Here is a 25,898-nt window from a genome sequence, read left to right as displayed (position 1 = left end):
CCCCTGGCCTTTCTGGAGGCCGTGAGCCAAAGGTGGAGTTAGTGCAGTTCAGCAACTGAACAGGAACTAAGGATGTAAAATCCCATTTAATTGGTTAACTGGTTAAATGTTAACTTTAACCACTTAACTGATTAAATGGGGGGGGGCTCAGTCCGGGAGGCACTCCACCCTGACTGGTCTGGAGCTGCCCCTCAGCTGCAGATGGGGCTTGCTCCAGCCAGACTGGAGCACCCTGGGCCCAAGGTGAGTCCCGCAGGGCTGGAGTAGGTCTGTGCCTGCAGCAGGGGGCTGCTCCAGCCCCTAGTGCAGTGGTCACCAACCAGTAGAGCAGCTGCCTCTCCCCCCACCGATGCAAACCTCCTGCCCTTTGCCTTGGAGCTGTCCTTCCCCGGGAGCCTCCTGCCTGTGGTGCAGGCCAGGGAAGGAAGAGGAGGGGACGCTGATGTCAGGGTGCCCCCTCTCCCACCATATATTCTATCTCCACAGAAGGGAGCGGGGGGGGGGGGGGGACAACAGGGCTTGGGATGGTGGGAGTTTGCTGGCTGCTTTTGAGAGTGGTGCAGGGCCAGGCCTGCCTTAGCCCCACTGCACCACCACCCAGGAGCCACCTGAGGTAAGCAGTGTCCACCTGGATCCAGCGCCGAACCCCTGCCCCAGTCATGAACCCCCTCCTGCACCACAACTCCCTGCCCAGGCTTAGCTCAGAGCCCCTCTCGCGCTCCAGATCCCTTGGCCCAAGACCAGAGCCTGTGCCCGAACCCTGGCTGGTGAAAGGGACGGAGAATGGGGGAGGGAGGACGGAGTGAGCAGGGGCGGGGCCTTGGAGAAGGGGCACGAAGGAGGCGGGGCCAGGGTGTTTGGGGTGAGCAGGGGCGGGGCCTTGGAGAAGGGGCACGAAGGAGGCGGGGCCAGGGTGTTTGGGGTGAGCAGGGGCGGGGCCTTGGAGAAGGGGCACGAAGGAGGCGGGGCCAGGGTGTTTGGGGTGAGCAGGGGCGGGGCCTTGGAGAAGGGGCACGAAGGAGGCGGGGCCAGGGTGTTTGGGTCTGAGGTAGATCCTGGATTCCACTTAAATTCAAAAAGGGATCTTGTGCTTAAAAAGGTTGGAGACCCCTGCCCTAGTGATTTCCCATAACCTGTAAGCCTCACCTATTCACTAACCACTGAACCCTCCTGCCACCCACTAGCATCCTGCCGTGACCCTGGTGCTGTTAGTCTGTGCCAGTGATGTGGGGAAGGCCCCACTGCTTGGAGCAGGGGAGTGAGGGGACAGTGGGGTGCTGAATAGGCTGGAACATGCTTTGCACCTTGTGTAGCTGTTTGCATCTGGGCAAAGGACAAATGTAGGAGGAGCTGCCCAAGGGGAGGAGGAAAGGGGGACCTAGTCACACCCTCACCCCCAGCTCCCCGTCTCTGTTCTGCCCTAGAGGAGCCCCCGGAACCACCTTCACCAGCAAGCTGGAGTAACTCTAGGACTGATTTACACCCGCTGGGGATGTGGCCCCATAGGGGTAAGGGGGTAAGAATGATTTACATCAGCCTGGTGGTTTTGGCAGAAGGCCTGGGTACGCCCTGCCCCTGTTAGAAGACACTGCAGCACCCCCAGCTTGGCTCCCTTCAGCCAGCTGCGCAGAGGGGCTTTGCTGCTGGGTGCTTATCTGGGGGGCGGGGAGGGAGGGGTCTGTGACAGCCCAGCCAGCTTCGCACAGCTTGAAAGGGCTGAAGCCCCGGCTGCCCCTGGAGTTAGGGACAGGCATAGGGGACGCTTGGGGCTTTCTCCCCCTGGAGTTTGTCTGGGAACCTGAGGCCTGTGCCCAACCCCCAAACTCCTTCACAAACGGGGTGCAGCCGCCTCCCAGGAACTGGGTGCTGCGCATGCACATTAGGTGACTGCGTCTGGACTCTCCCCCTCCACGCTCATAGCTCCTCTCCCCCACCCCACCAGTGACCCGTTTGGAGCCAGACCAGCCCCCCACACCCTGAACTCGTCTTGCTGCCTGGCCCCGCCCCGCCCTAGGGCTCCTGAGCCGTCCTGCCCTTGGGGCCCCCAGCCAGCGGCTGGACAAGATGTGGGGCGGACAGAGGGCGGGGCTAGCGGGTGTGTTGACTTTCCACGTCAGTGTTAGTGCTGAGGGGGGGTGGGGGGGGCAGCCACAACTGGCACGTGTCCCCTGTGCCCGGCCGGGGCGGAGCTGCCGCGGGAGGGGGAAATGACGGCGTGGGAAGGCACCAGGCGGTGCTAGTACCGCCCGGGGAGGGGGAATAGGGCGGGAAGAGGCGGCGCCCCCCCCCCACACACACACTCTTTGGTCAGGCACCGCCGTACTGACCATGCTGCCTCGGCTCCCGGCCGCCCCCCTCCTCCTCCTCTTGCTGCTGGGGTACGGGGCGAGGGGGGAGAGCGACGGGGACAGCCCGCCCCCCGCGCTGCAGCTGGAGACCCTGGTGAGGGAGCGGGGCGCTCCGGACCCGGGTGCGGGGGGAGGCGCCGGGCGGACCTGTTCTCAGCTGGGGGGCTATTGAGGGAAGGAGGCGCTGGGCTTGTCCACTGGGGGTGGAGGGCAGAGGGGGGGCTGGAGCCCGGGATGCGGGGCGGGAGGGGACCGCGGGAGAGCCCGATCTGTGACCCCCTCGCCTTGCAGGTGCCGCCCCCCGAGGACTGCGCGGAGCGCTCGGCGCTGGGGGACACGCTGCAGATCCACTACACGGTGAGGGGGTGGGGCGGGAACACGTCAGCACGGGCGGCTCCTTCCTCCCGGGCTGCCCGACGGGCCCTGCCGCCGCCTGGCCCGCCCGGTCGGTCGGGGAGGGGTCTGCGGGCCGAGGATGTGACGGGGCCGCTCCTGCAAGCCGTGGGGGTGGGACAGCAGCGCCCCCGTGTCGGGACGCTGCTGTGTCTGGACGTGGGGCGCGCTAGCGTCCCTGTGTCGGGGGGGGGGGGGGCAGGAACGCTGCTGTGTCTGGACGTGGGGCGCGCTAGCGTCCCTGTGTCGGGGGGGGGGGGGCAGGAACGCTGCTGTGTCTGGACGTGGGGCGCGCCAGCGTCCCTGTGTCGGGGGGGGGGGGGGGGGGCAGGAACGCTGCTGTGTCTGGACGTGGGGCGCGCCAGCGTCCCTGTGTCGGGGGGGGGGCAGGAACGCTGCTGTGTCTGGACGTGGGGCGCGCCAGCGTCCCTGTGTCGGGGGCTGCAGCTGTGCCCCTTCCAGGCAGCCTCTAAGCCTTTGCCGAACAGGCGCCTTCCTTCCCGTTTCTGCGCCCAGCTCCGCCCATTCGCCTCACTGCCACTGCTACGGCCCAGCTGTCCCTTGCGGAGGCCTAGGGAGCCCAGAGGGCGTGGGGAGGGCTGGTGCCCACAACCGGGGTCCCTGCCCCTGCACTCACCGGCAGTGGCGAAGGAAGCAGAGCTGCACAGTCCCAGGCACAACATGGCCAGGGGTGCGGAGTGAGCTGGGGCCACATGGCTCAGCTTCCCCTGCCACTGGTTCCAGTGCTGCCAGTGCCCCTCTCTTGCACTGCTAGACCCCTGGCCTGGCTACGCCCCCAGGCTGCATCAGCTGGGGGAATGGGCAGGACTTGGGGTGGAGGGGGGTTGTCCCAGCTGTTCCCTGGGCTGGGGGGGGGGGTCACATGGCTGGTGTGACGTAGTGGGGGTACCTGGCTGGTTTCTATGCTGCTGGTCTGGGGTAACCCCCACTGGCTGCCCTGGGTCCAGCAAAACAGGATGAGTCACTATGCAAACGAGTATGGCCAGTCACCCCCCATGGAGAGGAACAAAGGAAGGGGGGGGCTGGGGGCAGGGCTGGAAGAGGGTTAGTGAGTTCCTGGCTGGAAGGCAGGGAAGAAGGAGCTGGGGAGGGGGCTGGGACCCCCCTATCTCAAGGGGGCACTGAGGCCTCTTAGCCCCAGTTCCTGTAACCAGATTACATCTGTGCTGCGCTGTGCTGGAGGAACAATAAACCACCTCCATTCTACTGGCTGGTGAAGTCTGTTCATGCCATTTCCGGGGTGCAGGAGACGGGGGACCCCCAACGCGCCATCACAGCTGGTGCCCCCCATTATCCCTCACCAATCGCCCTGTCCAGGGTGATGCCCTCTGCGTGTCTGTCCCAGGATCTTGACCAAGGTCCTGGCCCAGCTGGAGTAGCCCTGGCCTGGCAGCAGGTCCCATGGTGGGGTTCTTGGAGGTTACCCACGCGTCAATGTCTCCCGGCAGGGCAACCTGGAGGATGGCCGGATCATCGACACCTCGCTCTCGCGGGACCCCCTGCAGGTGGAGCTGGGTAAAAAACAAGTGATCCCTGGTACGTTCTCCTTGTCTCTAGTACGGAGGGAGGCTGGGCTGGGCCTCCACACATCTGGGCTGAGGTTCTGTCTTTGCCATTGACTGAATGCGTGCCCTTGTCTCAGGTCCTTATCCCCACCTGCGAGGGGCCGTGCCTTTCTTCTACCCTTTGCCATGTCTGCAGAGCAGGAGATCCTGGGGCACAGGCGGTTTCTCCCTTTGTACCAGTGCAGCGCCTAGCATGACTGACCCCCCTGCTCTGTTGGGGCCAGTGCAGCGCATGACATGATGGGGGACCCCCCCCCCCCCGCAGTGTTGGGGCCAGTGCAACATCTGGCATGATGGGAACCCTTGTTCTCAGGTGGGGCCTACAGTTGTAATTGGCCTCCTAAGTGCAGTGGATGTGCAGGAGTCTCTTCCAGCTGGTCTCTGTTGGCACCTGCTGGAACGCTCAGCTGTCCAACAAGCCCCCTGCACTGATACAAACTGGCTATTCTCTGGAACCCGCTGACACGTTCCCTGGCTTGTCCTGTCGGCAACCATGCAATGAGGGGCTGTGAAGGAGCCACATACCCTTGCCCTGGTATTTGTGTGACAGAATCTGCCCTTCCAACCAGTGTCCCCTCTAATGGTTCAATCTGTGTGGGATAACTTTTGTTATGTGCACTATCACATGTGCAGTGGTGCACCACCAGTAGAAACATGCAATGGGTGCTCTGCTAATCAGCTGGATGGCATTTGAATCTCAGCTGGGTGGCTGCCCATGCTCTCAGCTTAAAGGGAACACTGCTCCCAACCCCACCCCTTGTAGACATTCAGTAGAGCCTGGGTGGGGAATGGGACCATCTGGGAGGGGGGAGTATTAGGAATTCCCTGGCTTAGCTCAGGCTCAGGTTTGAGAGGTTTCTGGCTCCCAGTTCCCTGGCCTGCCAGCCCACACTATTGCTCATCCTCCTGCGGTGCCACGAGTCTGACAGAGCTCAGCAGGGCCACAGGCTCAGAAAAGAGGCCTGCTGGGACCAGGGCTGGGAAGATGAGTGATCTCAAAGTGGCCCCGTCACCCAGGAGGGCGACAAACCTTTCTGAGAATCCCCCTGATCTGTGTCTCTTCTTCTGTGGTTTTTCCCTCCTCCCAGGCTTGGAGCAAAGCTTGCTAGACATGTGCGTTGGGTAAGTGATGCCCTGGCTTGTTAGCAAGAGCAGTGGTGGTGTGGCTGGGGAAAGGCATCCTGGCTCAGTCACTCTTAGCCAAAGCAATAGACAAGAGGGGGATCCCCCACCCCCCCACTCCCACTATGGGGCTAGTGTATCGTGGATCAGCAGAGTGGGCAGGGGGGCTGGACACACACAGGCAATTCAAATCAGGTCAGAGCTTAGGACGGGAGCCAGCTCTTTGCTGTGACTGCATTTTCCCTCAAGGAAGCAGGGCCTGGGTCGCAGTGTGTGCTCATCTCCAGGCACAGGAAGGGCTCCCTGCCTGCCCTCTGGCCTGGGCTGCCCGCTGGGGGCAGGGCAAGGAGCTCCTTTCATGATGGGAGGTAGCCACGGGCCTGCAAGCTCTTGGAGATGAGTACACAGCTCTGATGTTAGACCTCCCATGGCTGGATCGGGTCCAGGAGTGGAGGGGGAGTGCACCGGAGGCTGCTCTCAGTCACTGAGCCAGTGTTCCAACCACTGCCGCTGGCCATGCTGCCTTGGAGAGGAGGCCTTAACGTGTTCTGGTTATTTAACACCTCCAGGCTCTTCTCCTGGGACACGGGCTGGTACCCCCAGCATCCTGCCCACAGCCCAGCTCTATCAGTCTCCTGCTGCCCACGTACAATTTTGGTTTGAGGTGGCAATAGGTACTTGGTGCCCTGAACTGCGATGGACTTGTGCTGTGTGGCTGTTGAAGAGATGTTGTGATCTGCCCCTGCAGTGGTCGCACCTCTCTGGTAGATGGAGTGTCTTGGGCAGGGGATGCTGCGTGCGAATGGCAGCGCTATGGGCCAAGGCCCCTCTGATGTGCCCCTCTCTCTCTCTCTGCCTGGCAGGGAGAAGCGGAGGGTGATCATCCCACCTCACCTGGCCTATGGCAAACGAGGATCCCCACCAGCTGTCCCAGGTAACCGCCCCTCGCTGCCACCTCCACACCTGCCCATCCAGGCCAGCCACAGGATTGTTCCTTAGTCTGCCTGAGTTGCAGAGCCAAGCCCTCATGTCCCCACCCCAGGGCTAGGCTCAGGGCTGGCTCAAGCCATTCCTGCGCCCTGGGCAGTGGGCACGGGATGCATGCGTGGCCCCGCCCCCTGGCGCGCTGTGCATCTTACAGCTGCAATCGGGTGCACAACGCCGGATTGCAGCTCTAAGGGGCGCTGTGCAGCCCCCGACCCCAGGCGCGTGGCACCTGATTGCAGCTCTAAGGGGTGCTGTGCAGCCCCCAGCTCCAGGTGTGCGGTGCCAGATTGCAGCTCTAAGGGGTGCTGCGCAGCCCCAGGTGCGTGGCACCTGATTGCAGCTCTAAGGGGCGCTGCGCAGCCCCCAGCTCCAGGTGTGCGGCGCCTGATTGCAGCTCTAAGGGGCGCTGCGCAGCCCCCAGCTCCAGGTGTGCGGCGCCTGATTGCAGCTCTAAGGGGCGCTGCGCAGCCCCCAGCTCCAGGTGTGCGGCGCCTGATTGCAGCTCTAAGGGGCGCTGTGCAGCCCCCAGCTCCAGGTGTGTGGCGCCTGATTGCAGCTCTAAGGGGCGCTGTGCAGCCCCCAGCTCCAGGTGTGCGGCGCCTGATTGCAGCTCTAAGGGGCGCTGTGCAGCCCCCAGCTCCAGGTGTGCGGCGCCTGATTGCAGCTCTAAGGGGCGCTGTGCAGCCCCCAGCTCCAGGTGTGCGGCGCCTGATGGCAGCTCTAAGGGGCATTGCGTGGCCCCCGGCCCCAGGTGTGTGGTGCCTGATTGTAGCTCTAAGGGGCGCTGTGAGCCGGGCGTGCGGTACCCCTTACAGCTGCCATCAGGCGCCCCCCATAGGTTGGTGCCCTGGGCAGCTGCCCAGCTAGCCCCCCCGCTTAATCCGGCCCTGGCTAGGCTACTGTTAGGTGTGTCCCTCGCCACCTCCCAGCCCTCTGGTTACTCACCAACTCCTGTCACAGACTCTGCTCCCTGGTGCCAGGTTGCCAGACACCCGGATGTTGTGTCCGCCATGGCCCAAGGAGGGAGGGAGCTTGGGCTCGGTAGCCCCTTTAGTCCTTGGCCTGCCTGGAGAGGCTGCAAGAGCTGCAGCCACCTCATTTGCTCTGGGCGTGGCAGCCTGGGGATGGCCTGCTCGGGGGACCGGAGCAGTACTGGTCCTGTGTCAGCTGTGCCAGAACCACTCCTGCCCCTGCCTTGTGTGTGGGGAGCTGAACTCAGGCACGTGCCCTCTCTCCCCAGCTGACGCCGTGCTGCAGTTTGACGTGGAGCTGGTCGGCCTCTCCCGCGCCAGCCACTGGCAGAAGCTGACGAACGACGTGCTGCCCCTGCTCTGCCTCGTGCTGGTCCCAGGCCTGCTGGGCCTGATTGGCTACCACCTCTACCACAAGGCCAGCACCCCCCCGGGGAGCAAGAAGAGGCTCAAGGAGGAGAAGAGAAACAAGGCCAAAAAGAAATAAATCTCTCCCCAGCGTCAGCACCTGCTCTGTGGCTGCTTGTCAGGCGCCTGTGGAGGAGGGGCCAAGGCAGCAAGATGGGCTTGAACCCTGCAGGTCAATGCGGGGGCGAAGCCAGCTCCCAGGGCTTAGACAGGGTAGGATGAGCGAAGGCATCTCGCTCACTCAGCTGCTTGGCAGGACCTGGCCTGCAGAGCTGCGCCAACCAGGCTGCTTGGATGATGCCCTCAGCTCCCCTACACTTACAGGCCCTCTGTGTGGCCCAGGGCAGCCCCTCACTGCCTCTGGGCCTGGAATCAGGCCTGCCTGGGTGGCGGGAGAAGAGATCCCTGCACCCACCCCTCACATCCCCTTTCTCTGCAGCTGGCAGAAGGGAGGCTGGGCTGGGTTTAATGCTGGCGGAAGCAGCCAGGGTTTCCCAACCTGTGGGTCGCCATTACATTTCGAAAGGGTCGCCAAGTGTCTCCCCAGGTGGCTCTGTCTCCCCTCCTCCCCCTGGTGTTGAATTGCCCTGGGTCACCAAGTCTTCCTGAATTGTCAAAATGGGTCCCCATCTGGAAAAGGTTGGGAACCGCTCTGGAGTCTGATTCCACCAGGCTATTCCCAGACCAGGCCAGTGGGCTCAGCTCCACCCCCGAGAGCGGAGGAGGAGTCATCCCTGGCTCAGACTGGAGATGTACACTTCAGGGGCCAGTCCCCTGGGGTGCAGCCGGCGCTGCCGTAGGCCTCACACCCATCAGCCACTGCAATCGGTTCAGCCCTTTAATGGCAGCTTCCCATGGCCGAGGCGTTTCCCCAGCGAGTGTGCCAGCCCCTCCGGGGAAGCGCTCGCCGCTCCGTGGGCCTGACTCCCAGCTGCAGGTGCCAGGCAGGAGCTGCTGCAGCTCGCAGAGTGCTCTTCCCAGCATGCCCCGGGCTGGCTCACAGAATGTGCGACACCTCGTGGGCGGCCTCAGTGATGTTGTAAAGGGGCCGTTTGCAGGCGGCTTTCCCGGCGGGCCCAGGCGCCTGGGGCTTGCGGTGGAGGATCAGCAGGGGGTTGAGCTGGCTGAGCACCTCGTCGCTCACCGAGATCCCGTCCAGGTACTGCTTGAGCAACAGGCGCAGCCTCTGGTTCTCCTGGCCCAGCGCCGCCTTCTCACGCTCCAGAGACAGCTGCTCCAGCTTCACCTTGTTGTACCTCTGCCAGAAGTGCTCCAGGCCCAGGTAGTGCTGCATCAGCTACATGTGGAAAGGACAGAGGGACCTGAGGGTGGCAGCACTGCTCGGGGAAGACTCCCCTCATGCACCCCATCTTGTGCTGCTTGTCTGCTCCACTAAAGGGCACGTGGCTCGCAATCTCGCCAGCTGCCTGTCATGGCACCAGCTGTGCCAGCCTGTCCCCCGCCACCCCTGCCTTCCTCTTGCTGGGGGAGGCATGTACCCAGTTGCATCTGGGCTCCTGCCCTACTTCCAGTGCCCTGATAGGGAGGAGTCTAGGGCTAGGCCAAACGCTTTCACCCCTTACTTGGGCCAGTGGCTCCTCAGGCTTCTCCAGGGAGACTTGCTCCACCTGTTCCTGCTCCTCCCTGCTCAGCAAGGAGGCGTAGAATGGTAGCACCTTCTCCTCCTCCGTCTCTAGCTTCCGACACATCTCGGCCAGCCTCAGGATGAACTCTGCCTGCGTGGCAAGCAAGGTTGGGGACAGCTCAGCGTGCAATAGAGAATGGCTGTGTCCTTTGGACACCGGAGGGGGTACTTTTCCTGGGGGCTTCTGGATTGTCTCGACAATGCAGGGGAGGGAGCAGGCAGCAGAATTGTCTCCCTAGGACCAGGAGGGTTGGGGGGAAGTGAGTCTCCCACCAGCCAGGCCATATGGCACCCGGGGACTTGTCTGGTACAGACCTGTTTCTGTCTGTACCAGACAGGCAGCTGTGAGCTGCATTTGGCAGGGCCGGGGAGAGCAGGGTCCCTGTGGGCAGGGCAGAGGCCTCTCCTTCAGGGTTAGGGGAGTCTGGCCTTTACCTTTTCTATGATGCCCCTTAGTGTCTTCAGGGCAGTGCCGCTGTCCATGGTGAGCTTGGCCAGGTTGCTCCTAGCTTTGGCCCTGGCCTGATTCATCTGGCTCTTGAGCTTCTGTAGCTGCTTGAGCACGACCTCCTTCTCCTCACGCACATGCCGGTTCTGCTCCTCGGCCTCCCGCATGTGCGCTGTGATCTTGCCCTTCACGACGGCAATGGAGTCCTGGCAGGGAAATAGCACCTGGTGCAGTCAGTGAGGAGCTCTGCACATAGGGAACCCCATGACCTCCAAGAGAGCCAGTTCCCTGCTTCCAGGGCCTGGGCGGGACAGCCTCACTGACCTGAATTTTCTGCAGCTTCTTCATCTGCATCTCAATCTCCTTGGAGCTCTTTTCATCCTTCAGCTTGAGGGCCTCAAATGCGATCTTCCGGTCCTCCGTCGCCTCAGTGTAGTTCTTCAGTGCCTGCTGGAACCGCTTCCACAACTCCTCCACTGTGCCCTCCAGCTGCATACGCAGATAGTGCTTCTCCTCCAGGTTCTGAGAGGGGAGACATGTTAGCCCCTCACCCACCCTGAGCCACCAGCCATGCCTGCAGAGCCCACCAAACAACACTCCAGGGCAGGAACCCAAGCAGCAGCCCACTAAGCCAGCAGAGGTGAGGGCCTGGTAGTAGAGATGGATTCTTGCCCATACCTTTGCCTTAGCAAGCCTTGCGCATATAGGAGTGTGGGGAAGAGGAAGAAGCAGAAGAAAGCTGGCTGGTGTCACCAAGTCCCTCCCTTACCCCAGGCTGACATGAAACCGCCTCAGCCCATACCTTGTTCTTGACATCATCCCTGGTGCTCTGGAAGTCCAGCTTGGCCTCGTACTCACTCTCACTGAAGTTCTGCTCCAGGGCCAACAGCACATCCTGCATATAGCGGCTCTCTTTGTCGTGGTGCTCAATGATCATCCTCCTGGGGAAGCAATAGTTGAGCCCAGGCCTTAGCCAGCATGGCACGCAATGGGGAAGGGAGGGGAACTGACGGCAACCCAGAAAGCTCTGGGGAGCTGCTCCACAATGGGGCTCTACACAAGAGTCGTGAAACCAGGGATGAGGGCTCATGGCCCTGGGACCTCGTCCAGCTGCCTCCCCATCCCTGTGTTCATCAGCTGCCTGCCCGTGTCCTCTGCTGTACCTTTCTGTCTCAAATTCCTTCTTCAGGGTCTCCAGCTCGGTGGTGTAATCCTCATCCAGGTACTTCAGGCGACAGTACTGCAACTGCAGCAACTGGTCGATGTTGTGCAGGTGGCTGCACAAAGCATGAGTATACTGTGCCTCTGCCTCTGATAGGTCCCTGGCCAGTGACTGGACAGAAGACAGAGAATGGTCAAGTGCTGCAGCACCTGCCCCGGAGCTGTTACCCCAGTGCACTCAGTGGCAGTAAGGGCTACAAGGCGTGTGGTACCCTTCAACTTAGTCACTTGGTTTGCCCTCTGGCAGCAGGTCCTCCTGGGGGCATTGCTAGCCATTCTTTTGGTCCGGTTCAGGGGCACACAGAGCTACATACCCCTCCCAGCTCACTCACCCAGGATCCCTGCTGCTTACCCGGATGACACTGTCCTTGCAGTCCACCACCCGCTCAAAGGTCTGGCTCAGGATCTCAATGTCTTTGCGCAGTTCTTTGGCCTTGACTTCCCGCAGCACGGTGCGCCACTGCAGGTTGATTTTATGCATGTTGAGGGTGCTGTTATGCTCCTCCTTGGCCAGCTTGTCCTGCCGGGTGGGTCACAAGCTTACATTGGTTGGCTAGAAGCACATCCCAACAACCTAATGGGATTTAACTGGCTAGATCGGAGCCTCTATGCCCCAAAGCAGTGCACAGGCTCCAGAGACTCAGCGATCTTCCAGCTCAGCAGCAAGACACAGAACTGACAGGGATACTTAACACACCCTTAAGATGGGAGAGCATGGTGCATGAGGTGCAGTCTGTAGGGAGCCTGGCTCACAGGGAAGAACGAGACACCAGAATGACACATGCCTTGGGCACACGAGATACATTTCAGAAGCAAAATTGTAGGGTTTAGATCAGCGATGGGCAACCTATACTAGTGAGTGGGCTGCACAAGTGGCCCTCCTTCATCTCGGTGGGCCACAAGAATGTTGTAACCAAGATGGTCTCCCAGGATAGCGTAGTTTTGCTAACTGCACTTGTGTACCTGGCATTTGTGGGCTGGGCTGATTGCACTGTAGCAGAACTGTGACTGGATGCAGAGGGAGCGCACAGCTCTCAGGTCAATGTGGTGTGCAATCAGCTTGCGCCTCATTTCATATGCCTTTGCTTTATGTGTGTGTCCCTTTAGTAATGCCGGTAGGAAAACAAAAACAAACAAAAAAATGCTGGTAGAAACCAGCAGAATCTAGCAACTCTGCACATGGACAACAGTAAGCAAAATGACTCATGTGCCATACACAGAACCCCAATGGGCTGCAGGTTGCCCACCATTGGTTTAGATTTTTTGTCAAAAAGTTGACTCCCTCCCCCATCAGTTTCCTACTCCCACTCCAGGTTCCAGGGGAAATTTGCAGATGGTGCTAAACTGGGATGGGATGAGCAGCCAGACCCCGGCCCCCACCCTGCCTGCACCCTGGGCCTTGCCTTCAGGAACTGGGTGAGCATGTCCTCCTTCTTCTTGCTCAGCTCCTCCTCCGCCAGCATCTTCTGCTGCATCAGCAGCAACTGCTCCTCCTCGCTCAGGGCAGTCGCCTTGCGCCCCTTCTTCGGCATGGCGGCTGGGCTGGGGGGGAGCCTGGTGAGATGCTGCCCCGAGATGCACACCCCCACCCTGCATGGGATACCTCCCTAACACATGGAATCCCACCCCAGGGCCCCTTCCGCCACAGGCCCCTCCTCCCATGGTGCCCCCCGGATCCCTCCCCCCAGGGCCCCTCCTCCCATGATACCCCCCGAATCCCTCCCCCCAGGGCCCCTCCTCCCATGGTGCCCCCCGATCCCTCCCCCTAGGGCCCCTCCTCCCATGGTGCCCCCCATCCCTCCCCACAGGGCCCCTCCTCCCATGGTGCCCCCCATCCTTCCCCCCAGGGCCCCTCCTCCCATGGTGCCCCCCATCCCTCCCCCTAGGGCCCCTCCTCCCATGGTGCCCCCCATCCCTCCCCCCAGGGCCCCTCCTCCCATGGTGCCCCCCCATCCCTCCCCCCAGGGCCCCTCCTCCCATGGTGCCCCCCCATCCCTCCCCCCAGGGCCCCTCCTCTCATGATACCCCCCGAATCCCTCCCCCCAGGGCCCCTCCTCCCATGGTGCCCCCCCATCCCTCCCCCCAGGGCCCCTCCTCCCATGGTGCCCCCCCATCCCTCCCCCCAGGGCCCCTCCTCCCATGGTGCCCCCCCATCCTTCCCCCCAGGGCCCCTCCTCCCATGGTGCCCCCCATCCCTCCCCCCAGGGCCCCTCCTCCCATGGTGCCCCCCCATCCTTCCCCCTAGGGCCCCTCCTCCCATGGTGCCCCCCCATCCTTCCCCCCAGGGCCCCTCCTCCCATGGTGCCCCCCCATCCTTCCCCCCAGGGCCCCTCCTCCCATGGTGCCCCCCCATCCTTCCCCCCAGGGCCCCTCCTCCCATGGTGCCCCCCCATCCTTCCCCCCAGGGCCCCTCCTCCCATGGTGCCCCCCCATCCCTCCCCCCAGGGCCCCTCCTCCCATGGTGCCCCCCCATCCCTCCCCCCAGGGCCCCTCCTCCCATGGTGCCCCCGGATCCCTCCCCCCAGGGCCCCTCCTCCCATGGTGCCCCCCATCTCTCCCCCCAGGGCCCCTCCTCCCATGGTGCCCCCCCATATCTCCCCCCAGGGCCCCTCCTCCCATGGTGCCCCCCCCCCACGCTGTTTCCCATGGATTTTCCCCCCACTCCTCAACCCCCCCCGCGTACCTCTCGCTCCTCCCCCAGCGCAGCACGTCGCGTCCCTCTGTCTCCTAGCAACAGCCGCTTCCGTTGCGCTGCGGGCGCTAACGAGCGGCCGCTGTGACAAAGAGGGAGGCTCCGGGGCGAGGGGAAGTGAGCGGCCCCTGGGTCTGGAGGACCCGCCGCGCCCGGAGACTGCGGGCAGGTAGGGGCGGGGTCAGTGGGAGAAGGGGGGATAGACGGGGAGGGGTCAGTGGGGGGAGGGGGTTAGAGGAGGGAGAGCAGAGGGAGGGGTCAGTGGGAGGAGGGGGTTAGAGGAGGGAGAGCAGAGGGAGGGGTCAGTGGGAGGAGGGGGTTAGAGGAGGGAGAGCAGAGGGAGGGGTCAGTGGGAGGAGGGGGTTAGAGGAGGGAGAGCAGAGGGAGGGGTCAGTGGGAGGAGGGAGAGCAGAGGGAGGGGTCAGTGGGAGGAGGGGGTTAGAGGAGGGAGAGCAGGGGGAGGGGTCAGTGGGAGGAGGGGGTTACAGGAGGGGGAGCAGAGGGAGGGGTCAGTGGGAGGAGGGGGTTACAGGAGGGAGAGCAGGGGGAGGGGTCAGTGGGAGGAGGGGGTTACAGGAGGGGGAGCAGACGGAGGGGTCAGTGGGAGGAGGGAGAGCAGGGGGAGGGGTCAGTGGGAGGAAGGGGTTGGGGAGGTTGTCCAAGGAAACACCTCCTTGCCCTGACCCCTTACATACACAGCCTGGCCCACTGCCTCCAGGCCCCTCTCCCATCTGCAGGCTTCTGTGCACCTGCCATCCTGCCCTCCCCTGGATGCACAGAGCTGGACACTTCCCTGTACCCCTCCACCTGCCTCTCCCTTGGGATCATGCCTCTCTATTCCCCTTTATAGGTGGAGCCTGTTTCCATGGGGGACACTGGGGGCCCTGGTACCCCACTTTGGGGTGTCAGCACCAGCTGTTGCTGGACCCAGCCCAGTGCTGGGGTACTGCCAGCTTGACCATGGGCACAGAGGGCTCCGGGCCAGGGGAGACACCAGCAGAGGTTAAGGATCTACAAAGATCAGTAGTGGCCAATTCCAGGACATTCTGGTGGGCAGGAGCCTAGGCTAGTGAATCAGTGCCGGGATCCACTCCTTCTGGGTTCTATTCAACGCTCCACTGTTGACTCAGGATGTGAACTTGGGGGGATGCACATCCCCCTCTGTGCTTCACTTTCCTCATCTGACCAACCCCCTGGGGCGGGTGAGGTTCAGTCCCAATGTGGAGGCCCCGAGGTGGAAGGTGCTGGGGATGGACAGAGGATGCTGCTCATACCCAGTCCTGCCCCCAAGCTGAAGAGGGATAAGCGACTCTCACTCCCTAGAGGTGGCTCTTTGCTAAGTTCCATTGCCCCACACTCCCATGCTGCTGCTCTCGGCTCCACTCCCCTGTCCCAAGTCAAGTGCCCACTTTGGCATTGCAGGCACTTTGCAGCCAGTAGAGAGCGCTATGCCCATGCAGAATGGAGCCAAGGTGGGGGGGCTCATAGGCTTGGGGTGGGAAGAGTCAGGGCCCCAGGATGTCTTGCAACTGAGAGCCAGGAAGCCCAAAGAGGGAAGCAGGTGGGTTTGAGACCAGGGCTTAATGTGATTAATGCCAGCGGCTGCCTTCAAAGCGCTAGGAACCAAGTCTGGGAGTTGGGGTTACTCCCCTGTTATTGTTTTAATGTGGGGTGTTTTTGCAGCACTGTTGTCATGGTAACCGACATGGACTTAATTATATGAAGAGAGGCCAAATCCTCTCCCTCCCTGCATCATTGTATTCCCTCCCCCATCTGCCTCCCCCCATTTGGGACAGGTCCAATTCAGTCCGTTACTGGATCTGGGCCGGAAAGGTTGGAATCAAGAACTGACCTGGTGCTTGGATCCCACATCGGTGTCTAGGGCAGGATCCCGTCTCCCCATTAGACTCTCCAGAGCACAGGAGCCCGGAGCTTGAGCTCTCCCCCCACCCTGGCTGGTGTATGACGAGGGCTCGCTCTCCAGTACATCAGCATTTCCTCCTGACGGGAAAGACGTTCTCAGGAAGCAGCAGTCCTGGAATTTCTGAGCCGTCTGGTGCAACCTCTGGACTTCCCCCAGTCCCCCTCCCCCAGCTGCATGGCCCACTCATGCCTCTTCCTCCTTTTCCCACCCTGGTTACTTGCCACCAGTCAGCCTCACTCCTAGAGGCTGTTGGGATTACCCCAGCCTCATGGGCAGGTGTGGGGGAAGGGGAGAGGGGGCATTTGAGGAACGTGGCACAGGCTGCTTTATCCCCATCCCTCCTGGGGTGCCAGCCTGTAGCTGACCAGGGGCCAGCTTGGCCCAGGGCACCAGCACCTCCTGCTGGGGGAGACTGGGTCTACAGCAGCTGCTGGGCTCCTGCCCAAACTACTGGACACAGATGACTTGGAAGTCTTCACAGACGCCTCCTCAGCCCTCATCCTTCCTGCTGCCCTATGTGACTGAGCAGATGGGCAGCAGGGGCAATGCTGCCCCCCAGTTGTGGGCGCACCACCCTGAGCTGCTATGCAGCATGGAATTACAGCACAGCAAGGCTAGATCTAAGGAAAAGGGAGGCTCGGGAGCTAGCCACTCCACAATAACAAACCAGAGTGCATGGTCCAGCTCTCATAGGATACATTACAGCAAACCAGGAGGTGTTCTCCCATGACTGAGGAGCAGCCCTAAAGTAACAAGTCCTCCTGGCTACTCCAGCCCTGGTCTCTCCCAGCAGGAGGTGCTGTGTGGGTATTATCGCACCATACACTGGGTGCTAGAACCAGCCAGCCCCTGACGTGTTCCAGGCCTGCAGTTCCAGTGTCTAGAGCAGGATCATTGTGGCCTAGGAGGGACCCCCTAGGGAAAAGCTTCAGAGGGGCAGCCGAGTTAGTCTGTAACAGGAAAAACTTTAAAAACAACAAATAGTCTAGTAGCACTTTAAAGACTAACAAAACACGTATTGTAGATGGCATCATGAGCTTTCATGGGCACAACATTCCACTCCTCTGAAGAAGTGTTGTTTTTTTAGTTTTTCTTTTAGGGAAAGACCGGGGGGGGGGGGGGGGGGTCAGATCTGTTCTGAACAAAAGCAGCCAACCTGCCAGCCCCTGACAGAACTGCTCGGCCCTAGCTGCCCACTAGATTAGCTGCTGAGGAATTTGCATGGGTGAGTAGCAGCGGCGCTGTTTACTAATCAGGCTGGAGAGTACCAGGCAAGTTCCAGGTACCTCCCTCCCCTCTAGTGCTGTGGGAAAGTCCCAGACTCCCTTCCCAGAAGCCAGGCGGAACCTGGGATTGGAAAGTGCTTCCTCATCCAGCCTGCCACAAAACAGCATGGAAGCAGCAAGAGCCCACTTACGCCCTGCCAGGTCCTAAAGGAGCTTCAGGGTGTAGCCACGTTAGTTTGTTACAGAAAAAACCAACAAATGGTCTGGTAGCACTTTATAGACTAACGAAACATGTAGGTGGTATCATGAGCTTTCGTGGACACAGCTCGCTTCTTCTTCTTCATCTGCAGAAGCGGGCTGTGCCCACGAAAGCTCGTGATACCATCAACATGTTTCGTTAGACTATAAAGTGCTACCAGACCAGAGGTTCTAAAGAGTCAGAATAGTGATAGAGATGCAGCCTTATTAGTCTGGTCTAGCTGAATCAAAATACAGGACTATGCAGCACTTTAAAGACTAACAAGATGGTTTATTAGGTGATGAGCTTTCATGGGCCAGACCCACTTCCTCAGATCAAGGATTCTTGATCTGAGGAAGTGGGTCTGGCCCACGGAAGTTCATCACCTAATAAACCTTCTTGTTAGTCTTTAAAGTGCTACATAGTCCTGTCTAAAGGGTCAGAGATACTTCTTGTTCCCAACCTTGGGGCTGATTCTCTGGCTTCAGCCCCAGTCAGCCTTTTTGAGTATCTCAAAAGCACTTACCCAGCCATCAGTAGTCTGATGGGGAAACGGAGGCACAGAGATGGCTGCAATGTGATTGACCTGTGATCACTACATTCCAGGAGTCCTGACTCCCAAGCCTCCACTCTAACCACTAGACAGCACTTCCCTCCCACTGCTGGGACCAGAATCCAGCAGTCCTGTTGTCTCCTTTAATCAAATGCCACCCTACCAGGGCTGGGAATGGAACCCAGAAATCCTGACTCCTCACGCCCCAGCCAACTGCTAGGCCCAGCTCTCCTTCCAACACTGCAAGTAGAACCCAGGAGTCCTGGCTCACAGACCTTCCCCCCCACACTCACACACTCTGTCTCAGACACTGACTCATGTCATGTGTTTGTGGCGGTCCTGAGGGGGGTTGTTATCAGAGCAGAGTCCGCTGTGACCTCAGCTGGCACTGGGATGTGAGCCTAGGAGGCTGGGGCAGAAAGGGCAGAGGACTGACTACTGGAGGATTTGGAGCAGCGCCTGTGGGGAAAGCCCAGATCCCTGCCGCAAATTCTCCAGGACATCCAGGCCTCCCTGCTGTGTGGGACCTCTGAGGTGGCAGAGAGGGGCTGGCTCCTGCACCTTGTGGGCACCCAACAATGAGATCCTTTCCCTGAGTTGCTCCCCACCCCCCGGATACTGCAGAGACAGGGTGGGGCCCAGATCTCTGATTCTTCTTTACACAGCATGTAGTCAACCTGTGGAACTCCTTGCCCCAGGAGGTTGTGAAGGCTAGGACTATAACAGAGTTTAAAGAAAAGCTAGATAATTTCATGGAGGTTAGGTCCATAAAAGGCTATTAGCCAGGGGATAAAATGGTGTCCTTGGCCTCTGTTTGTCAGAGGCTGGAGAGAGATGGCAGGAGACAAATCGCTTGATTATTGTCTTCGGTCCACCCTCTCTGGGGCACCTGGTGCTGGCCACTGTCGGTAGACAGGATACTGGGCTAGAAGGATCTTTGGTCTGACCCAGCACGGCCGTTCTTATGTTCTTTATTCTTCCCCTGCCTCTCTCTGGGCTCCGTTGAATAGCCCTGCCCTGGCGTGAGTCCGCAGAGCTGGCCCTGCCCATGGGCAGGCTGACACTGAGGGTCACAGGACAGGCTGAAAGGTTCCCAAGGAAATACCAGCACACAGTGCAGGGGACCCACCGCCCAGGCACAGAGGTGCCCAGCGCTCCGTGCCAGAGGGAAGCTGGGAGGGGCATGGCCAGGTTTGGGGGATGGAGAGCGAGCTGGGAGCTTCTGCAGCTCAGTGAGAGGTTGGGTCCAGACAGCCTGAGCCCAACTCCCAGCAGGGGCCCCTTCCCAAAGGGGAAATTCCAACGCAGGCCGTCCTCTCCAAATAGCCCTAGCCTGGGTGCAGAGGGCATTCTGGGGTGTCTCAGGAGTGGGGGGCGTGAGGGCAGAAGGGAGTTGGCTGGGGTTCTCCTGCCCGCCAGCTGTTCCCTGGATAGGGCTCTGGGGTGGCCAGCTGAGGCAAAGGCAGAGGGATGAACAGCGGGTGGGGGAATTCTAAGCAATGCCCGAGAGAGCCCAGACGCTGAATGAAGAAGCGTGCCCCTGGCTACCCTAGTGCCCAAGAGGTCAGGCCATTCACCCAGGGAGCGGTGTTGCCATCGCCATGTTAAACTTTAGCCAGTTCAGGGGCTGTCAGGCACTTCTAACAACCCAGCCAGCTGGACAGACGCCCCTCGCTGTTGGGCAGCCCATGGGAAGGGAGCTGGTGAGTTTGTGGTGCACAGAAGGATCACCGGGAGACAGCAACACACCCTATAACGGGCTGGAAAGCTCATCCTCCCCTCCCCCCATGCAGATGCAGTTCCACTGGGGTAAAACCATAGCTTATTCCAGTTCAGGGAGGGAAATGAACCTGTCCCGAAGGGACGGCCTGCAGCCCAGGGCTGCCCCGGGAAAGCATCACAGCACCACAGACACCAAATGGGCCCTGCCTACGCTGCCAGCTCCTCCCCAGCACGTGACGTTTAAAAAGTATTTCACACAATTCAAATACAACCATCCAGTAGAAACCGCGGGTTCGAAAGCTTGACCAGCCTGTGCTCCCCGGCGGGGTGTGCAACCCACATACGGCGAGACAAAGACCGAGGGACAACGGTTCTCAAGTGGCCTCTGTGCATGGCGGTTTGTGGTGATCGGCTGTGTCCCACCCCGGAGGTAGTTGGCTCTCAAGGGCAAGTGACTTTATTCTGAGTCAGGGCTGGATCTTATCAAACCGTGGCTCCCAGGCTGTCTGGACTATGTGCAGGCCAGATGGCAAAGTTGGGCTGGAGACCGGACTGTGGGGTTGAGAGGCCAAGCAGAGTTCTCTCTCTCCTAATCACTGCCCCATTTCCTCCTGCCCCTCGCCAGCTCCCTCCCTCCGCCTTGGCCCCCATCTGTTCCTTACAGCCATGCCCCCCACCCCTGTTTTCCACACTTTCTCCCCAAGTCCTCATGTTTTCACCCTCATGTTCTCCCTCTCTGCTACCCTAGTCCTCTGCAGCCCCCAATCTACCTTCTGTACCCTCTCAAGTGCCTGCCTGGATGTCACTAAAGGGCACCTCTCAATTTTTAAAATTCGGGATCATCAGTAGACACATCTGTTTACTCAGGTTGGTAAGACACCTGCGGATAGACCATCCAGCTCCAGAGGGCACAAGAACAGCCAGACTGGGTCAGGCCAGTGGTCCCTCTAGCTCAGTGTCCTGTCTCCTGACTGGCGCCAATTGCTTCAGACGGAATGAACCCAACGGTAATTACCCAGCGATCCATCCAGTCGCAGCTGCTGGCAGTCAGAGCCTAGGGACACCCCGTGCAGGGGGCTGTGTCCCTGGCATGGAATCGGAGAGACTTTGCCTCTTTGATTTCTCTCTTGTGGGACTCTGAAAATCAATGGCTATGCAAACATCGGTCGGCTGATGCCAGAAGCTAAAACCCAGGGAGGTGCTGGGCACCTGGGGTTTGGTGCCTGCAATCTGAGGGGTGTCGAGGTGCCTGCCCCCATGTGCTGAGTCACGGCCCCTTACTACCACTCAGCACGACCTGCAATCTGAGAATTTCCAGCCAGCAGGCGGCCAGGCCAGCCGAAAGGAGGGAATCTCCCTCATTTCATTGGAACTGTTTTCCTGCATCACTGCTGGGGGCGGGGGCAGAAATCCTTGTAGGCCTGTTAATTGGCTGGTAATTAAATCAGCTAAAAAACCTCCCCACCAGTTCAACGGCGGGCACAGGCTCTGCCCTGCGACCCACGCCTGAGCGGATCCCAGCAGAGAAAAGGAAGCAGGGGAGTGTCGTTATCGGGGATTCAGTGACTCAGGACCTCTGCCATTGGCTACCAGGCAAGAGCCCTGCCTGGCCGATTGGTTAAGGAGAGACCCATTTCTGACTGTGATTGGCTGTTAAGTTCTATATAGGGGCAGCGCTTGTCCCTCCTCCTCATTCCTGCAGGGCTTCAGTGGAGTGGAGTGTGGTGACTTGGTTGGAGCTGCAGAGTCTCCTGCGCTGGGCTGGAGAGAAGCCAGGACCCCCACCCCACTTCACGCCCTCCTCATCATGCGGGAAAGGAGGAGTCCTCAGCCAGCTGTGGCCAGGTGTAAGCTAGTCCTGGTGGGGGATGTGCAGTGCGGGAAAACTGCCATGTTACAGGTGCTGGCGAAAGACTGCTACCCTGAGGTGAGTGCCTGGGGGCATCTGGCCTTGGGCTACCCAGGACTGGTCCCTATAGGCCCCCGATCTGCTGGGTGAGCATTCCTGGCATGCCTCTCTGAGCCTCTTTCTGGCCCCTTCCAGAGTGCTGAGCATGGACTTGTGGGCACTGATTTCTTGGGGGTCCCCTGGAAACCTCTGACACTCAGTGTGGGCTCTGGGGCTGGCATCCTTCCTGGCAGGGGTCTTTGTGCCTGAGCCAGCTCTGCCGGTGGCTCCCTGTAGCAATGTGGCAAATGGCTGCTCCTCTGCAGGGGAGGCCAGTGGGGGGTGTGAATATGGCTCCCCTCCCCGCACACATTCCGCACTGTCCAGCGGAGCGTGCCTGGCTCTGGCTGGCAGCTGGGCTAGTGCAAGATTGCTGGGCAGGTCCCAACAACCCCCTGAGCACCTAGGATGGCAGCATCCTCCCCTCAGGCTGGGGGCTCTGGGGCCTGGGTGGTGACAGGTGCCCGCTCTCCATCACAGACCTATGTGCCCACGGTCTTCGAAAACTACACTGCCTGCCTGGAGACAGAGGAGCAACGCGTGGAGCTGAGCCTGTGGGACACCTCGGGTAAGGAGCCCCCCAGGTGGGCGGGAGCTGGAGAGGTAATGGGGGTGGGGGGTTCTTTGCACATCCCCTCTGCCCCTCCCAGCTTGGAACGTGTTGGGTTCTGTCTAGGGGTGTGGGGGAGCTCCCGGTGCAGGGTGGGGACTGCCCACTGCAGGGAAGCGTGTGAAGAATTGAAGAGGGAGCTCTTTAAGGGGGTGGCCAGTTCAAGGCATGAGCCCCCCCCCTTAATTCTTTCAGTGGGGTGGGGGGGCTACCATTGCAGGGTCAGACTTGGCTTTACCTTGGGAAGCCCCCCTGCCCGTAGCATCTTACTCCCCCCCCCCCCCCCCCCCCATGGGGATAGGCTTTCCCTGGCGTCTCTGAGCACTGGGGGCTTGGCTCCCGGCAGGGGGGAGGAAGGGACATGAGCCCGCTCCCACTGACCCCACCAAATGCAGCCAAGGAAACAATAGCAGCCCTGTTTGGTGGGGGGGGGGGCAGCTTGTCACCCCAGGGAACAGGGCCCTGCAGGGGGCATCTCTGATACTGGCAGAGGTGCTGCATCTCCAGACTGCTCCGATCTGCCTGCACCCCCTGGGACCAGCAGGCTCCCTGCAGCCTGTCCCCCCCCCCCCCCCCAAGTCCCAGTGCCCAGGCAGAGGCAAACAGCTGGGAGGACAGGGCGTGCTGCTCCCCTCTGCAGCGCTTTGCTGCGGCTGTGCTGTGGAAAGGGGCCGGGGGGGCTCACTGGAAATCCCCGGGCAGGAGGCTCCTGATTGTTTTAGCAGATTTGTCCCCCCCCCACACACACACACTCCCCGAGGACAAAGGGGGCTGGAGGCTGTGGGGGTGGGGGAAGCCTTGGCTGTCTCTAGCAGCAGGGAGGTCACATCAGGGAGCCCCTGCAGCAGGGGTGCAGCCCCCTCCCTCGCCGCTGCAGTGTCCCCCCTCCAGAAGGGGGTCCCAGTCTCGCTTGGCTCCCCCTTGTTGCTATGGCGATGCGCTGGCGCAGGGAGCGCGGCTGTTTGCTATTCTGAGCACAGAGCGTCTGGGCTGCAAAACCCGGGGATGTTGCTTCCGGGGGTGGGGGAGGGCACCTGGGCTTTCCCTCCCCCAGTGCCCGCAGGGTGGGGGAGCACCTGTGCCAGACCTCTCCCCCCACCCCTGCTGCCTGCATTCCGCTGCCCCCAGCTCCCTGGCTGCTCTCCTCTGGGGGGAGGCAGCTGGTTATATAAATGGCTCCTGGATGCTCGTAGCAGAGGGGCCGGGGATGCAGGGAGTGGGAGGACGGGGAGCTGCAGGGCCCTGGCTGTGCAGCTGTACCCAGTGGGGGTCAGTCAGCACCACATGTGGGGGCTGAGGATGCTTAACCTGGGCCCCCAAGCAGTGCCCCCTGCCTGCGAGGATCCTGCTTCCCCACCGGACATGGGTGCTGGCGGAGCCTTGATTTCCAGCAGCTCCCCTGGTTCATGGGGCTCACCTGTGGCCTGCCCCCTTCTCGCAGGGTCCCCGTACTACGACAATGTGCGTCCTCTCTGCTACAGCGACTCTGATGCCGTCCTGCTCTGCTTTGATGTGGGCCGCCCTGAGACCATGGACAGTGCCCTGAAGAAGGTGAGGGGGGGCCCATGGCACATCTGAGCACTCATGTGGAGCAGGGGGCCCTGGGGCAGCTGGCCCCAGACAGAGATGAGGTGGTGTGCTTCCAGCCAGCAGTGACAAGAGCTGGTGGCAACCCTGGGGTGTTCTAAGGGCCCTGCCCCCCAGCTCTCCGCACTCGCATCCAGCAGGCCTTCCCCAGGGGTCTGACCGCAGGGGTGAGGTATTTCATACTGGGAAGGCCAAGCCCCTCTCATGGGGAGCCAAACACTCCTGTGCCCCCAGAGCCGTTCTATAGCTGGAGGCTAAACCCTGGGGGTGACCCCTAAATTTCCTTCTCCCAAGACTCTCTGCTTGGCTTAAACACGGGGGGGAGCTTCATCTGCCCCACTGCCTGAGAGTAGCACCCCCGTCGCTGCCTGTGCTGCTCCCGTGGGCACCAGCTGTTTCTTCCCGGAGATGGGGGTGACCCTGGGGTTCAAACATGGGGTTGGGAGGGGAATGTTTCTTTAACCTTCTTTGCCAGGGCTCAGACCTGGGGTCACTGCCCAGAACGACCCGCCCACAAGCCACTCTCAGCTAGTCCTGGGGGGAGGTGGCTTGGACTGGGGTGCTCGCTGCAGGATCCAGTTGTGGGGTGAGGTTCCTGACTGGGCTGAGCTATGTTGTCACCAGGGTAGCGCTGTGGGGCCCACGCCCTTCCTGTGGCTGTGACCCAGAGATAGTGCAAGGGCTGGGCTGCTGATAGTCCTGTGGGCTGCAGCTGAGTCAGGCCAGGGGATTTAAGCCTGGTGACTCCAGCTCCAGGGCCTGATTCACTTGGGGTTTCTCCATGCAGTGGAAGACAGAAATTCTGGACTATTGTCCCAGCACCCGGGTCCTGCTGATTGGCTGCAAGACAGATCTGCGGACTGACTTGAGCACCCTAATGGAGCTGTCCCACCAAAAGCAGGCGCCCGTCTCCTATGAGCAGGTGAGTGGGCTCAGCTCGTCCCCCATCGGCCAGGACTGCTCCTAAAAGGGGGGTGCCCAGGCTCCAGTTCAGATCCCAACCCAGAGGGGCTGGCTTTCTGGTTCCAGCATGGCTGGAGCTCTGCACCAGAAGCTTGGCTTAGTGCCACAGCCCCAAACCTACCTGGCCAGCAGCTTCCAAGCTCTGTCTGATGGCTCTTTCCTTGGCTGGCTTACAGGGCTGTGCTGTGGCCAAGCAGCTGGGAGCAGAGAGCTACCTGGAGTGCTCCGCCTTCACATCGGAGAAGAGTGTGCACAGCATCTTCCGGACAGCATCTGCCATCTGCCTGAGCAAGGCCGGCCCCCCGGCTCCCAAGAGTCCCGGGCGCAGCCTCTCCAAGAGACTCCTGCACCTGTCCAGCCGCTCCGAACTCCTGTCTTCCACCTTCAAGAAGGAGAAGGCTAAAAGCTGCTCCATCATGTGAAGGGGCCTGGCCCCGGGGCAGGGACAGACAGACCAAACCCCAACTCTGGCCTCTGGATGTTCTCGAGCCGATGCTATGGGGGAGGGGTGGGGGGCTGCCTGGTGGCCCAGGCCAGATGGGGCGGTGACACCTCAGCCTGCAGAGAGGCCTCTAGTTCCCGACTGGCCTAAGCAGCCCCAGGATTGGCCCTTCACCATCCCAGTGCTTCCCACGCTGACTCAGCACGCGTTCTCCGAGGAAGAGAGAGTCGGGTGATGAGCGCCCCGGGGCGTCTCGATGCAGAAGGACCTTGGCAAGCAGCTGCTCTTGACACGTGCCCCCCCCCCCTTGGAGCGGGGGGGGGGGAAATCCATCCATTTCTTTGAATGCCCACTCGGTGTCTGGCTGTGACGCATCCCCTTCATCTGCTGCCTGTCTCTGGAGCCGGCTGCTTCTAGGCTCACGTTACCCGCTTCCCGCGCGGGGGCGGCTCCACCTTTGCCTCTGGGGGGGCAGGAGGCAACTGGTTTATAGACTTTGGGGGGGCAACTCGTCAGTGTTCAGTGTTATTAAAAAGCTTATTTATTATGGAAAATACACTGGCTCAGCCGTCAGCGGCAAGGGCGCCTCCTGTGTCTGTCAAAACACCTTCCCCCTTCCACCACTGCAGTGCCAACCGTCTTCCCCGACAGGGTCACTAAGGCGCCTGTGGGCAGGGACTTGCCCCAGCTATGTGCAGACTGACCAAGCTGGGAACAAGCCTGGGAGCCAGGACTCCTGCTAACCACTGGTCCTAGCTGTGGGTATCCACAGGGCTCTTGCCCCTCCCTTCAGCCACATCACCTCCAGCAGGGCTACTGTGGGTGTGGAGGTGACGCCAGCTCCTGTCTCTGTCTGGTTGAGTG

At 61.0% G+C, this 25,898-nt stretch overlaps 3 protein-coding genes across 7 annotated transcripts; 2 read left to right on the top strand and 1 right to left on the bottom strand.

The window, feature by feature from the left end:
- The first annotated feature begins 1,384 nt into the window (after positions 1 to 1,384).
- FKBP11 (FKBP prolyl isomerase 11) lies at positions 1,385 to 7,911 on the top strand. Of its 2 annotated transcripts, none has more exons than XM_075901995.2 (6): positions 1,385 to 1,516; positions 2,640 to 2,705; positions 4,211 to 4,298; positions 5,416 to 5,449; positions 6,313 to 6,383; positions 7,677 to 7,911. In XM_075901995.2, the coding sequence occupies exons 1-6, from the start codon at positions 1,493 to 1,495 to the stop codon at positions 7,892 to 7,894; spliced, it is 501 nt and encodes a 166-aa protein (XP_075758110.1). In that variant the 5' UTR covers positions 1,385 to 1,492; the 3' UTR covers positions 7,895 to 7,911. The 2 variants fall into 2 exon arrangements, with proteins under 2 accessions (XP_075758110.1, XP_075758109.1); XM_075901994.2 differs by lacking the exon at positions 1,385 to 1,516 and adding an exon at positions 2,196 to 2,442.
- A 728-nt stretch (positions 7,912 to 8,639) lies between these two features.
- On the bottom strand, positions 8,640 to 15,807 carry DRC2 (dynein regulatory complex subunit 2). 2 transcript variants are annotated; one of them, XM_075901990.2, is made up of 9 exons: positions 15,674 to 15,807; positions 12,533 to 12,671; positions 11,482 to 11,649; positions 11,072 to 11,241; positions 10,711 to 10,849; positions 10,233 to 10,430; positions 9,896 to 10,114; positions 9,399 to 9,551; positions 8,640 to 9,112 (listed from the first exon to the last, which is right to left on the bottom strand). In XM_075901990.2, exons 1-9 carry the CDS (start codon positions 15,691 to 15,693, stop codon positions 8,813 to 8,815), a joined length of 1,506 nt encoding a protein of 501 aa, XP_075758105.2. In that variant the 5' UTR covers positions 15,694 to 15,807; the 3' UTR covers positions 8,640 to 8,812. The 2 variants fall into 2 exon arrangements, with proteins under 2 accessions (XP_075758105.2, XP_075758106.2); XM_075901991.2 differs by lacking the exon at positions 15,674 to 15,807 and adding an exon at positions 13,813 to 13,962.
- RND1 (Rho family GTPase 1) lies at positions 13,891 to 25,588 on the top strand. 3 transcript variants are annotated; one of them, XM_075901992.2, is made up of 7 exons: positions 13,891 to 13,990; positions 20,352 to 20,491; positions 21,187 to 21,411; positions 21,913 to 22,000; positions 23,484 to 23,593; positions 24,417 to 24,551; positions 24,769 to 25,588. In XM_075901992.2, exons 2-7 carry the CDS (start codon positions 20,480 to 20,482, stop codon positions 25,012 to 25,014), a joined length of 816 nt encoding a protein of 271 aa, XP_075758107.1. In that variant the 5' UTR covers positions 13,891 to 13,990; positions 20,352 to 20,479; the 3' UTR covers positions 25,015 to 25,588. The 3 variants fall into 3 exon arrangements, with proteins under 3 accessions (XP_075758107.1, XP_075758108.1, XP_089630753.1); XM_075901993.2 differs by lacking the exon at positions 20,352 to 20,491 and having other exon boundaries at positions 13,927 to 13,990; XM_089774627.1 differs by lacking the exon at positions 13,891 to 13,990 and having other exon boundaries at positions 19,585 to 20,491.
- The last annotated feature ends 310 nt before the right edge of the window (positions 25,589 to 25,898 follow it).

The sequence above is a fragment of the Pelodiscus sinensis genome, chromosome 31, assembly GCF_052426305.1.
Source record: "Pelodiscus sinensis isolate ZL-2025 chromosome 31, ASM5242630v1, whole genome shotgun sequence".
Taxonomy (NCBI): domain Eukaryota; kingdom Metazoa; phylum Chordata; order Testudines; family Trionychidae; genus Pelodiscus; species Pelodiscus sinensis.
Note: the sequence above shows the minus strand (reverse complement) of the source record. Positions and strands in the feature narration are given on the sequence as shown.